The 14,161-nt window shown below is 33.3% G+C and overlaps 2 protein-coding genes across 2 annotated transcripts; one reads left to right on the top strand and one right to left on the bottom strand.

The window, feature by feature from the left end:
- The first annotated feature begins 471 nt into the window (after positions 1-471).
- Positions 472-5,246, top strand: LOC109009942 (probable protein arginine N-methyltransferase 1). The gene is made up of 9 exons (XM_018990613.2): positions 472-808; positions 1,823-1,833; positions 1,928-2,083; positions 2,229-2,292; positions 2,394-2,536; positions 3,477-3,564; positions 3,761-3,876; positions 4,041-4,191; positions 4,785-5,246. Exons 1-9 carry the CDS (start codon positions 544-546, stop codon positions 4,988-4,990), a joined length of 1,200 nt encoding a protein of 399 aa, XP_018846158.1. The 5' UTR covers positions 472-543; the 3' UTR covers positions 4,991-5,246.
- A 248-nt stretch (positions 5,247-5,494) lies between these two features.
- Positions 5,495-8,674, bottom strand: LOC109009947. The gene is made up of 7 exons (XM_018990616.2): positions 8,263-8,674; positions 8,027-8,137; positions 7,688-7,756; positions 7,071-7,202; positions 6,176-6,253; positions 5,965-6,093; positions 5,495-5,878 (listed from the first exon to the last, which is right to left on the bottom strand). The coding sequence occupies exons 1-7, from the start codon at positions 8,467-8,469 to the stop codon at positions 5,690-5,692; spliced, it is 915 nt and encodes a 304-aa protein (XP_018846161.1). The 5' UTR covers positions 8,470-8,674; the 3' UTR covers positions 5,495-5,689.
- Positions 8,675-14,161: the final 5,487 nt, after the last annotated feature.

Here is a 14,161-nt window from a genome sequence, read left to right as displayed (position 1 = left end):
TACAATGGAAATATAATGGTAAAAACACTCAACATGTAACGTTCTAATGAAAGGTCTAAATTACATGATCTATATTTCAAAAAGACTAATTAATGATACAATTGGAGTCCTATTAGAATCTTATAAAGAGTAAGAACTTCTTATTCTCAAATAATGTGAGATCTCATACACTACCTATCCTTATTCATATCAAATGGGATATCACAGTAATGTTATATATAAGCTCCGAACCTGCAAATCCAAATCCTTTAAAAAAAAATCAAATCCTACAAAAACAAAAAAGTGAGAATTTCTGGTTATTTTGTTTATGTACGTGATACCATAAAATTCATATAACAAACTTTGAAATCACTTCATCCAAAACTACCTACCTACCCATAACTGTTTTTAACCAGTTAGAAGCAGAAGCGTTCGAATTGAGAGTGACGTGGTACGCGCACGTATATTATTATATAAATATGATGGCTCGGCTGCGGAAGCAAAGCATTCTGTACTGTGAAGTGTAAACCCTACAGAAAAACCCTAATTTTTGCTCGCAATAAAATGGTTCGCCGAAAGGGCAGCAAATCCGACGCGAATCAGAGCTCGAGCAGCTTCGGCAGCTCGCATCAGCTCCAGAACACTAAGATTCGCTTCGAAGACCCCGAGGATACCACCGAGAGCTCCAACCTCGACGACTCCATGTCCGACCCCGACGGCCATGATAAACCTATTGATGACCCCGCCTGCGACCCTGAAGACGTTTCTATTGTCCAAGACGATGATAAAACCAGTGCCGACTATTACTTCGATTCCTACTCTCACTTCGGTAAGGCTCCAGTACAGTCTTTCGGTTTGGTTTCCAAGAAAACTGGGGAAAAGAAAACTGAGAAAAAAATGAAGATTTTGAATCTTTCGTATCGCATTTTTTGGTTCGTTTATTGCTGTTTTCTTTGTGGAGGAAGGATTAGGGAAGATAACTGTGATTTTGGGCTGTCTTACTTCTCTGGGGCAACTCGCGTAGAAAGTGCTTTTGTTGTTTTTGAGTGGAAGCTTTTGTTTTGTTCACCGCAAGTAATGGAGCATGAACATATGTTTCTTTTTTATTAACTGATTTTTCCCCCAACATTGATGGCTTGTCATTTCTTTTAATCTAAAATATAATTAAATTTATTCCATTGCTTGCTTCCATACTATCTATTTAGATGTGCACGAATTTAGAATGCATATAACCTAACCATATTCCGAGTCTTATGTACGTCTTGGAGGGATGTTTTTTATATCTTCCTAGATCCACCCTACAATGTTGGCAGCAGATTCAGAGTTGTTCTGTCTTGTTTTATCTCTTTTTCCTCTGCTACAGGTATTTGCTCCCCCTTATGAGTAGGGGGACTGCCTTCCTTCGGATTCAAAATACCTAAGTGGTGCTTCACCTCTGTCAATAGTACTTCAACAGATTTAATACGTACACCCTAATGCGAGTTTGAATGGCTATGCAAGGAGCAGCCCCACTTAAGTAATGGCTACAGCCCAGCTAGGCCATTAAAAAAAAAAAAATGTCTTGCTGTTATGAGCTAAACAAGCTCGAAGTCTCCATTTAAGAGCTGATGCAATAGTTGTAGCTCCTTAATGCACTACTCTGACTTGGCAGTTAACCTACCTATGTTGGGTTTATCTTAGTTCCTGAATTGTATATGTGAGAGTGGTATTTGTTGTTGCTTGTAGTAATATTTTATATGGATGATTGGGTTCAAGAATGGATTCAGGTTGTCTTTTGTTCTGTTCCCTTTGCATTAGTTTATGTCTTGTAAAAGCTTATTTTGGTTTTTATGTGTTTTTGTAGGTATTCATGAAGTAAGTTCACACGATCTGGATGCAGGGTGGTGTTAGATTTCCTATTGCTAATACTCTGATTTTTTTTTTTTTTTTTACCATCCTTATATTGCAGGAGATGTTAAAGGATGTTGTGAGAACTAAGACATATCAAAACGTTATTTATCAAAATAAATTTCTATTCAAGAATAAAGTTGTTCTTGATGTGGGAGCTGGGACAGGGATTTTGTCCTTGTTTTGTGCAAAAGCTGGGGCAGAACACGTTTATGCGGTATTTTTTTCATGGTTTTTTGGCTTAAGTTTATTTGTACAGTTTGTTTAATAAATCTGTAAAATATGTTGTCTGTGTTTATTTGATCATGTAATTTGGTCACATCTGCTAAAATTGTACTACTTTACAAATTTTTCATTTCCAGGTTGAATGCTCCCAAATGGCTGACATGGCAAAAGAGATTGTTGAAGCTAATGGATATTCTAATGGTGATATTATTGGTGTTGATTTTTTGATTTTCTTGATCTCTTTCAGTGTTTTTTGGAGTTGCAGCTTGATGCATTTACTCATTCCTCATTTCTTGTTGCAGTTATAACAGTTTTGAAGGGAAAAGTCGAAGAAATTGAGCTTCCAGTCTCTAAAGTGGATATAATTATTTCAGAATGGATGGGTTACTTTTTACTGTTTGAGAATATGTTAAACACTGTCCTCTATGCTCGTGATAAATGGCTGGTAAGTAGTGGCTATATTTTAAATTCCAAATTGTCTAAATAGCTGATATTATGCTAGTGGCTTCAGCAATTCCAATCATGTCTGTCACTCTAAAGATATTTTGTAATTATTCTAATATTTGACTTCAGAAAAATTTCACCAATGATTCTAAATTTCACTAAGGGTTATAGCATAACTTTCTTCACAAACTCGAATATATGAAGGGAAAGTTGTTTCCTGAGAACCTTTTGTTCACACACATGGTCTGTAATATGCATGTTGCAATTATGTTGTCTGTATGAGGTTTTAGTGGCCTTAGAGTTGGAAGTTCTGTTGAAACATGTGAAATTTGGGCTATAGCTTGAGATCATTCATTTAGTTGTGGACAGAAAACTATGGTGGTGACAGTTGTGAGAGGCATTATCTCTTGCTTTCATATTCTTACTGGCCAACTTCCAAATACTTCATTCATTTGATAACTAAGGTTTCCAAGATAGCAGACTTCATCTTGCATTGTCATGCTTGGCTTGGTGTACTAGGCTGAAACATGTCTTACTAATGCATTCTGTACCATAGTTTCCATTAAATCTAGGTATAATTTATAAGAACTGATTTAGTTCCCCTTAGTGTGTTGGAAAAATCTTGATGACATTTGCTCATGCCCTCAGTCCTCTTCTGCATGCTCTATCCATCACATATTGGACTTACGCATACCATAATTAATCAATATCACTTTTACTTATAGAAAAGATTGATTAATATCACTTCAGTTCCTTGCATTGCTGGTATTTGTGTCCACATGCTCACCTCCATGGTTGTCTATTGTTATCTGGAAATTATGTATATTGGGAGTTTTTTTCAATCTTCAAAGTGGGGTGGTTTGTGTTAATTCAACCATGCTATAGTTTCTCTATGTCGGGAAGGTGGATTTTATTTGTTTTAATTCTTTACATCCATCCAGGTCGAGGACGGAGTTGTGCTACCTGACAAAACTTCTCTGTACCTGACAGCCATTGAAGATGCAGAGTACAAAGATGACAAGATTGAATGTGAGACTATTGGCAGTTTGCAAATATAAAGCGGATAGTATAGGAGCCATTTTTTATGTCTGAATAGTACAGGAACCTGTTGATTCTCATCTATAGTGTTGTGAAAAATTTAAATGCTGTCTTTTACTACCGTAACAGATGGTGCAGCATAATTTCTTTATGCTTAACTTTTCCCCTTGCCAATTTCATTCTCCAGTTTGGAATAATGTATACGGCTTCGATATGAGCTGCATCAAGAAGCAAGCCTTGATGGAACCCCTTGTTGACACAGTTGATCAGAATCAAATTGTTACCAACTGCCAGCTACTTAAGGTGGGAATCACAGGAACATGCTCAGCCGCAAACATATAAAACACTATTAGATTTTTTGGGCAGCGTATTTAGTTTGCTTTTTGTTGATGCTTTCTCACTGGGCCCTCTGAAGCGGTTACTTTGTTTTTTGGCTGATGTTAGTTGATTTGCTTCCATTCGTTCAGACGATGGATATCTCCAAGATGGCTCCTGGGGATGCGTCCTTCACGGCTCCCTTCAAGCTTGTAGCAGAACGTGATGATTACATCCATGCTCTTGTAGCATATTTTGATGTATCATTTACTAAGTGCCATAAGTTGACAGGCTTCTCTACAGGTTAATTTTATGTTCTTTACCGGTTTTTCTTTTGTTAATTTTAGCTTCTTTATATATTTTTTAGCATGTGGTGATTATGCTCTTTATGGCTTCAAAATAAAAGTCGTTTCTTTATGCCTGAGAGTTGGCATGTTTCATTATGCATTTGCTAATGCCCCTAGTATAATAATAGGTGTTATAAATTCATCTGACAACAGTGTCATGCCAAATTACTGAAGCATTGAGTCGATCGAATTTGTATTCATGATACCAATAAGACTTTTTTCTAGATTGTATGGTCAGCAGCACACTTGTGGTGATGTTAGTTTAACGAGCATGTCTATCTGGACTCTGCTGTTGTCATCAGATGGCATCTTAAAATGCTGCTGCTCTGATGATCTGACCTTCATGATTGAAAGGTTGAAACCAAGTGACCAAAACTTGTGGTTAACTTATTGGGGCTTCGTGTCTGCATATTGCTCGTTTATGTTTGTTTATTATGCCATTACAAATGCTAGGGGTTTGGATTAAGCCAAGTCTGTCCAGGTTTCAGTAATACAGGCTTTGGAAACAATTATTCAATATGTTTCTAATAAATCTGGAATATCACGCAGGTCCAAGATCAAGGGTTACTCATTGGAAGCAAACAGTCCTGTACCTGGAAGATGTGCTGACCATATGTGAAGGTGAAACATTAGTTGGGAACATGAGTGTTGCTCAAAACAAGAAAAATCCTCGCGACGTTGATATAATGCTCAAGTATTCCTTGAATGGTCGGCGTTGCGTGGTGTCGAGAATTCAATATTATAAGATGCGCTAGGATTTGGGTTGCCAATTCTTTCCGTTATAGAAGAACTTGAGAAAGTGTTGGGTTAGAGATCGTTGCACTTCCCACTAAGAACGGTTCAAAAGTGGGGCTAGTTTTCATCAGGAAGAGCAACTTCTCTGTAATTTCAGATTCCAAAGGATAATAGTGTGATGTATAACGCTAAAAAATTTTGGAATTTCATTTGTATTCACTGCTGCTCAATTAATTTGTCACGTTTCCGTGTGATTGATGCAAGTTATATCGTGTTTGCACTGTGTTTAGAATCTTTAAATTCCCTGTCACCAAAGAATTTTGTCATTGTTTGAGGTGTAGGAGCGCACTACATCAATGTGAAGAAGCTTCGTCATCATTTATAGGCTGTACGACATAATTATTTTTTTCGTTCTTTTTTTCAGAAAAAACACTTAATTTTGCTCCGGTGATCATTACAATGACATAATTCTGTGTTGCAGTAGAAATTAACAAGCCTAATCTCAAAAAGGTTGCCCCTTCAGCGAGAAAATAACCAACAGATTGATGATATAAAGGGAAAAGGTTACATAATATGGGCTTTAATCTGTTCTCAAATTCCTACCCAAATGTCACATTTTCTGTTTTACTCGTCCAAAAAAAAAAAAAAAAAAAACTCAGACTAACAAAATCGTGCAGATCCTTGCTTTTTCTGTAATGGTGTGTGTGATTAGGAGGGAGCTAAAGATCTGATTTGCTGGACTTTGAATTCTTTGAACCTGCTGTTTTCATTTCTCTCCACCACTTCCTCACCCGGTTGTTGACTTTGTATGCATGTTTCTTTAATGAGTCCCTTGCGTCTGTGATTCCTTTGGTAATCTTTTGTCTCCAATCAACCTTTGTATTCTTTTTCTCCCTCAGAACTTTTCCCTGTTTAAAAGGATTGTTTTAACTTTTAGTGAAAAGATATAACATATTCTCACAAACCAGAATCAAAGATGTGACTTTCATATTACCAATTTTGAGGGGAAGTTTTCGTCGTCGTCGGTGTCGTCATCGTCCTCGTCATCTTCCTCACCAAATTTATTCATGTTCATCAACTCATCCCTTGAGTACATTTTCATGCCAGGTGCTCCTGGCATACCCTGAAGCACAGAGAAGCAGAATAAAGGCCAATTCCAGCTTATAAAGAAGGCAGATGTTATAAAGCAATGACAAAATGATCACCTCCATAGATTTCATTATCTTTTCCATTTCTGCCTCTTTGGATGACTTGGGCACAAAAGGTTCTCCTGGAGTCCTATCCTGTACAACAGTAAGAAGATAATTTAGTGCTATACTGAATTTAAGCTTTAATCAAATGTATAAAACCAATCTTCTCGTTAACAATCTCAAATTACTTGATAGCCAACTAGTTGAATTATCTAATGATGGGACGAGTTTCTTCACGTCCATTCCAAGACATACAAGTATCCAAGTAATGGGAACTTTGGGCAGAATGAACTTGTTCAGATATGATACAAAAATGTATGGTCACATGTTAATGCAAAGCTATTCAGGGCTTTATTGCCAATCAGACAGAAGATAAAATGTTCAGAGATTTGACTTCTAAGCAAAAGATATGCTCCGTCTATGAAGGACTTCATTAGGACTTCATATTTTCTTTGTTTGGAGGTACAAAAGCATCATCTCTGGAAACCATTGTCACTAAAAGGTATTCCTCTTTTTTCATAACAGTACTTATGAGGTGCATAGGCCACATGCATGTATATGTAAGAGTCATGCAACTTATCAAAAAAAAAAAAATGTAAAGAGTCATGCAGACCAACTTGCTTAAGACCAGAATCATCCAGACTTAATTGATGTATACAATCTATTCCAAGACAACCAGTTTTTGTTTTTGGCTCCAAAAGCTCTAAATCATCACATATTGAGGATGTAAATCAAGAAAGCAATCGAATAATCACGGGGTTGAAAGGAAAGAAAGCACCAAGATTGAGCCATTTCACATGATTTAGTGAAGACGGGATGAAAGGTGGTCTACATAAATACTTATCAAACAAAAAAAAAGGTGGTCTACATAAACAAGTTGCCTACAAGAACAGTTACAGAATGCAGTTACCTTAGGAACTGGAGGTGGCTTGGTACTGCATGCTTTAGAAAGGTCTTTACATAAAAAGTTAACCAACGAATCAAGTTGTGGCTTGGAGCTATATAGATATTCAGCAACATCAGTATCAGAATATCCCATGACCTGGAAAATCCAAAAACAGTGATTTGATCATAATGCGAAGTGTGGCGTCCAAAATAATGTAAAAAGAGCCAAAAACCAAACAGAATCTTCTGGACAGTGACGCAATCCACATGAATGCCACAATTTAGAAGATGTTAAACATCCCATTTAGCTTTACTTGGCAGTATCTTAACCTGTGACCTCACCCAAACACAACATCAAACTCAAGTCCACCTTTGTACCACCTGGGCAAGATCCAGGGGCAGACAACTTGGTGCCAAGAATTCCATTAGATTTTAACATAGGACCTCTCTCATACTATTCAAACTCTACCAATTTAAATGGTAAACCAAATAAATAAAAAAAAGAAAGAAAACAATTAGCCAGTTTTGTCCATATTATAGCTACTTACTTTAAGGAAAAAGAACTGTATTGCCAATATAGAGTTACATTATAATAAGCAGACCAAGACATAAAATAATGCATATCAAGTGGCAAAATCTTACCTCTTGGCAAGCCCGCTCAATTGTTTTGCACTCCGAATTGCATTGTCCTTCAGAGTCTTGTTCCACCAGCTGAAAACAGACGAAAATAAAATGAGTAGCCAATTCAAGGCATTGAAAGTCAAAATTATGTTTTAGGTTGCCCCGAAAAGTAGAAATACATCAATACAAACTGGACTTATCATAAAGAAATTGTAAACTCATTTACAATCCTACCAAACACCAACCCCATAACTTCTATTAACAGTAATAATTGACAAAACCTAACTCAAAATACAAAATTCCAAATACGCAATTCATCAAACAGCTCCAAAACAAACCCAGATACTAAATTCTTCTTACCTCCAACTTATTTCCTTGTTCCACAACATCTATCTGTAAAATCCAATCCGCTTCAGCTTTCTTCAGATTACAAACATTCTCCGCTATCTCAATTATTTGATACTCTGAGATCTGATGACAGATACACAAGATACAACAAAACCACAGTGAAATTCAATGAAGGATTACCCACTTCTAAAATAAGCATATCGAAGGAAATACGAGGAAAACCCAGATGACAAAAACAATAAAAGTACCTTCTTGGGAGCGATCTCAGCTTGCTTCTTCTGGACCTGGTGGTACAACTGCGCTGCGAGCTTTTCACAGACCTGGCATCTGATGTAAGGAATGTCTTCCTTCCTAGCAACCGTCGCTGGTTTCTTGGAACAATGAGAGACAGGAATCCATGCTGAGACTAGCAGAACATAGACTCCAACGAAAAGCAGAGACTTCAAATACGCCATCACAGACGATCTCTCTCTTCAGAATCCGAAGAGAACAAGAACGCGCAACGAACAGTTAGCGGGAAAATTTTGTTAAATCTGCTAAGTGCTAATACCCAATTTGAGATCTTTATAGAACAAATTTCACAAGTCTACAAATTTTTTTGTTTCTCTGCCTCCTATAGTTGCACCGTCTCTCTCTCTCGCTCCGTGTCCCTCAGCTTACGTCTGGCTACGGGGACTGGAAAAAAACACTCGTTTCGCTGTTTACTCGTTTCCCATTGGATCCCTAGAGCCACGTAAAGTAGCTTCTACCAATAGAGTGCCAGATACCACGTGTTCAGCGTTTGTGAAAAACACGAATGCCCCTTTCCGTGTTGTTTGATACAGTTGCGTTTAAACTTGTGAAAAGTGAAAACTCAAATTATATTAAGATTGCGTTTGGATGTTAAAATGAGTTGAGATGATAAAATATTGTTAGAATATTATTTTTTAATATTATTATTATTTTAGAATTTAAAAAAGTTGAATTATTTATTATATTTTATATTAGGATTTGAAAAAGTTCTAATAATGAGTTGAGATGAATTGAGAGATGTTTGTGATCCAAACGAAGCTAAAGGAATAACGAAAGGATTACTACCACTATCATCTATTATTTTTTTTGTATTTGATTTTTTTTAATTTTTAATTTTTCTTAATAATTAAAAAAGTGTATATTAATAAGATTATATATTTTTTAATTTTATTTTAATAATTAAGAATATTAAAAAAATACTTAAAAAATCGATAAAAAAATAAATAAATTTGAAATGCATTTGGAAAGTAGAGCCTATATTAAAGAACCTAAAACTCACGCAATGTGCGCATTGGTTATTTATGCGAAAATTTATAGATTTATATTTAAATAAGGAGTAATATTATAGATCACATTATTATCCTATTTTGATCATATTAAGTGGTATGTAATACATTCATATTTATTAGATAATAAAAAAGTATATAATAAATGATCATTTAATAATGATAAATATGTCACATCATATTTAGTGAGATGGTAGTATAGTGTATAAAATTTTCCTTAAATGAGTATTGCTATTTGAAGATATTTACATTACAGAACATCCATATGACATAATTTGATTTATAAAATATAAAATTTTAAAATTTATCTTTTAAATTAAATTATATTATGTACATAATGTGTCGTGTAAAAGCTTTTAAATAGAATTATTCTATTTAAATATAAAGTATACATAAGTACTATTACACTATTCGAAATTAATAATTATAATAATTGGTCAATATATAAATACGTGAAAAACGTTAAAAAAAAATGAAAAATGCTACTCTTACCACTCATTTCTACCGCTCTATCCTACTGCTGTGATTTTTTTTTTTTTTTATTTAGTGATTAAGGAAGTGTTTTTTAATAATATTATGATTTTTTTTTTTTAAAAAATATTTAAAAGTGTTAAAAAATACATATAAAAAAAACAAAAAAAAAAATTTTTTTTGCCTAGCGGTAGCTCCCAGCGGGAGCTGAGAGTGGTGGACGTAGCAGCTCTCAAAAAATATATATGTCTATTTAAAATGAAGCATATGTATATTGTATTTAAAGCTTTGAGTGAATAATTAATCAGGTTTGTGAGTAAAAACTGTTAAACTATAGACAGAAGAGAGTAAAAGTAGTGTAATTTATCTATAGATTTTAAGAGGATTTAAAAAACACATTCCATCATTTTTATAAACTTTGGATGCTTCCAATGCCAACCAAATCTAGATAAGTTATCTTTTCCATATAACAAAAAACTAAATACTGAAATATAACAACCAACCAAATAGGGTAACCCAAACCTAAAATTTCATCATTTCTTAAAATTACATAAACCAAAAACAGAATTTATGAAGCAATTACAGTACTATTTTCTCTTTTGAATGTAGTTTAAATATCAACGTTTTTCAAAAATAAAATTTTTTTATACCATCATGTTCATATATAAAATAAAAACCACCATTTTCATCGTTCACAGATTCAATGACAATTATATATTTTAATATATTCAACATTAAGATTAACAAATAACTTGTTATGTTTTTCTTTTAATCCAACACTCATTTTTTTTTGTTCCGTAGAAACCATACTCAATATTGATATATATATATATATATATATTATATATAATACACAAAAATTATCCAAATAAAGAAACCTAAGGAGAATTATTACACACAAAGCAATAAATATGAAAAAACAAATAAAATGAATCCATAAAACTGTACCAAATCAACGATCAAGGAAAAAATATAGAAATTTCATGAGATTTGGTATAAATATACCTAGACAGATCGATTATGAACACCCATCATCATTCTATAAAAAGATAAATAAGAGAACATTCACACCTCTTCAAGACGTTTTCAATGGAAAATATGCCCGTTTGTTTGCCTCGATTTCTTTTTCACATTGCTTGACATTTATTTGCCTCTTCAATTTCCTTTTATATCGCTTGGCTACTGTTTTAAATATTGTACCGTAATGGTCAGTACGGTCGAAATATACTATACCAGCCACTAGTTTGATATAGGTATTACATATATTTCGTATCAGTCTACATACCGACCGTACCGACCTATATTTCGGCCCGTACTTGCCAATATTTCTGCTTTTAATTTTTTATTTTATTTTTTCATTTTTTCAAATAAATGAACAACTTGAATATTTTAAATTTGTTGAAAATTATTGAATTAACGTATATCTTTTAGTTAACAAGTTCAATTAAATTAAATTAATAGAAAAGTAGGGGTGTGCATCAATTTAGTTGGAGTTGGATTTAAGGGGATTCCCCTAAATCCGATACCAACTCTAACTTTGTCGAAATTCAAAGTCGAAATCTGATTTTAACTCCTACTTGTGTAGGCTCCAGTCTGACTCCGGCTCCAGTTTGACTCCGGCTCCGATTTGTCAGAGTGGAGTTGGATTTGGATTTTCTTTGGAGTTTTTTTTTTTTAGCTTTATATTTAACCCATTTTAAAAAAGAATTTTTTGTGTGATTTCAAATTTTAATTTTTTGAAAAAATAAAAAATTAAAACTAAATCATTCACAACTAAATTACTTCTATACTAATATCTACCTTATTTTTATACTAGACTTATACTATAATATCTAATTATATGTTATCATATTATAGTATTACATATTATTTTTTGTGCCTAATTATATGTCATTACACTATAGTGTTACATGCTATTATATTATACTATTATGTAACTTACTTATAACTTATTTCTACACTAGACTTATTTTTAATGTCTAATTACATGTTATTATATTTCAGTAAATTAGTTTATATGTTATTAATTTATTATACTAGACTTATTAATTATTTCTATACAAGATTTATATTACAGTGTTTAATTACATGTTATTATACTGATGTCTAACTTATTTCTAACTTAATTATATACTGGAATTTCTAGTGTTTAATCACATGTTATTATACTTTGGTAAATTAGTATGTGTTATTAACTTATTATACTAGACTTATTTAAATACTAGTGTCTAATTTATTTCTATACTTGATTATATATGGTAGTAATATTATGTATTTACATACACTAAACTATCATTAGTCTATTTATATTATAGTATAAATATATTATTTTATAATAATTAGCTCATACTAGTATATTATTGAATTTAACTATATAAGTTTTAGTTATATAACTATACTAGTATATATGATAAATATATGAATAAATACAAATTTTTATAACATATGTATAATATCGAAGTCAGAGTTAGAGTATAAAGTCGAAGTCGGATAGGATCGGAGTTGGTCCAACGACAGCTATGACTCCAATTGAAAAATTAAAAAAAAAAAATCTGACTCTAACTCTGTTTTTTCAGCGTTGGAGTGGAGTCATATTTAGAGTCGGATTTTCAAATTTTTGCTCCGTAAAGAGCCCAACTAATAAGTTTTTTTGTGTAATAAAAAATAGGAGAATCAAGCTGTGGGTTTTAATCTCTATAGATTTGTCATCAATTGGTATTAACAAAATGAAAGAGTAAAGTTTATGAATAATAGTAAAATAATAATGAATAGTTTAAAAATAGCAGTGAACTTTTTGTGAATAATAGTAAAATAGGAGAAGATCTGAGAACAATTGTGTTCCCAAACATAGCCTAAGAGTGACCATGAAAGTTTATATAAATCACTTTATTCAAATAGGGAGAGTACTTCTTACGGTCCAAAAGATTATAAACTCTTTGATTTGCTTTTAACAATAGGATGCCTAACTAAGAGAGATTGGGTTTATGTAGGTTGTTATGAGATATTCATAAAATAAATTCACTATTTTAATGGTAGATAAAGGAGCACACAGAAATTCCCCACTTCTCTTTCTCTAGAAAGAGAAAGTCCTGCTTCTCTCTAAAAGCAAAAGTCTTTTATCCTTTCCATCCTCCTGTTCCACCAGAGAGGAGGAGGATGGAACCTCTCTGTTCCATTTTTTATATTGCCTTTTTTCATAAGCTTTTTCTTCAGTTTTTTTTTTAAACTTTTTCTCTCTACCGGTTCGGTCTAGGCCCGACCTACCACTTTCCAGCGATTAATTGCTTGCATGCGTCCCACCATGCAACTCCTCAGTCACCAATCTACTGGTACATTCTAGAAATGGGGTGAAAATCCCAGCATGTGACTCTCACGCGTGGCTTGGCCCACACGTGGCCACCACACCTCGTCGCATCAAAACACCTCCGATAACTACACGTGCCATACCGATAGTTTCGTCATCCAAAGATCTATTAGATCTAACCCACCCCATCTCAATATCACCAGCACGTGGACGCCACACTCCATCATAGGCGAGAACAAAGAAATTTAGCCACCAACAATTTGTGCCAATCTATTTATCCCATTATGTTTTCACTTTCCTAATTGAAGATTTTGAGGCTAAGGACATTGGTCTCTTCTGCAAATATCTCAGGCTAACAACTGCAATGTACCACCAACAACCACCACCTCCAACGGTAGCATCACATTTTGCACAGTGAACTATAAAAAACCGTCATTTAGGACGACTTTGAAAAAAAATTAAAATGACTTTAAAACACTGGAATAAGAAAGGTGAAGGGAAAGGAAGGGTGGAAGGAGCTCTTACACCATTGGAATGGATACAAATTGGATGACTGGTGTTATTGGTTTAGAAAGAAGAAAAAGAAGATAGGCATACCAACTTTTTCCTTTACTGAAATGTTTATATGCATGGTGGATGACCTAGGGCTTGTTTGGATTCTAAAAATATCTCATAATATATATAACTAGTAGTGAAATGATTTGTAAATAATAATAAAATAGTTTGAATTAAGATGTTTAATTGAATTTTTAAAAAGGAGAGAGAAAAAGCTAAATAAAAATATTATAAAGTTAAAATATTATTTTAATAAAAAATTTTAATATTATTTTTTAAAAAATTTGAAAAAGTTTTATACGGTTTTGTATTTTGTTTGGGAGTTTGAGAAAGCTGTAATGCTTTAAATTTTTAATGATTAGGTAATGATTAGATAAAAAAGTTGAAGATTGAAATTGAAAAATATTTTGTGTTTTAGTGATGTTTGAAAAGAAAATATTTGAAAATAAATTATAATAGTTATATTTCCAAACGGGCCATTATTATTTTGTTTTTGTTTGACTTATCCCCCCTTTTGTG

This window comes from Juglans regia, chromosome 1 (genome assembly GCF_001411555.2).
Source record: "Juglans regia cultivar Chandler chromosome 1, Walnut 2.0, whole genome shotgun sequence".
In the NCBI taxonomy this organism is placed as follows: Eukaryota; Viridiplantae; Streptophyta; class Magnoliopsida; order Fagales; family Juglandaceae; genus Juglans; species Juglans regia.
The sequence above is the reverse complement of the archived record's forward strand: the minus strand, read 5'-3'. Positions and strand labels throughout refer to the sequence as shown.

Excerpts from the sequence above, each read along its gene's own strand:
- LOC109009942 (XM_018990613.2), top strand. The coding sequence starts at position 544 with ATGGTTCGCCGAAAGGGCAGCAAATCCGACGCGAATCAGAGCTCGAGC. Across the intron at positions 2,293-2,393 it reads AGCTAATGGATATTCTAATG|TTATAACAGTTTTGAAGGGA; the intron begins GTGATATTATTG and ends TTCTTGTTGCAG. Across the intron at positions 3,877-4,040 it reads CCAACTGCCAGCTACTTAAG|ACGATGGATATCTCCAAGAT; the intron begins GTGGGAATCACA and ends CCATTCGTTCAG.
- LOC109009947 (XM_018990616.2), bottom strand. The coding sequence starts at position 8,469 with ATGGCGTATTTGAAGTCTCTGCTTTTCGTTGGAGTCTATGTTCTGCTA. Across the intron at positions 6,254-7,070 it reads AGCCACCTCCAGTTCCTAAG|GATAGGACTCCAGGAGAACC; the intron begins GTAACTGCATTC and ends ACTGTTGTACAG. Across the intron at positions 6,094-6,175 it reads AGATAATGAAATCTATGGAG|GGTATGCCAGGAGCACCTGG; the intron begins GTGATCATTTTG and ends TCTGTGCTTCAG.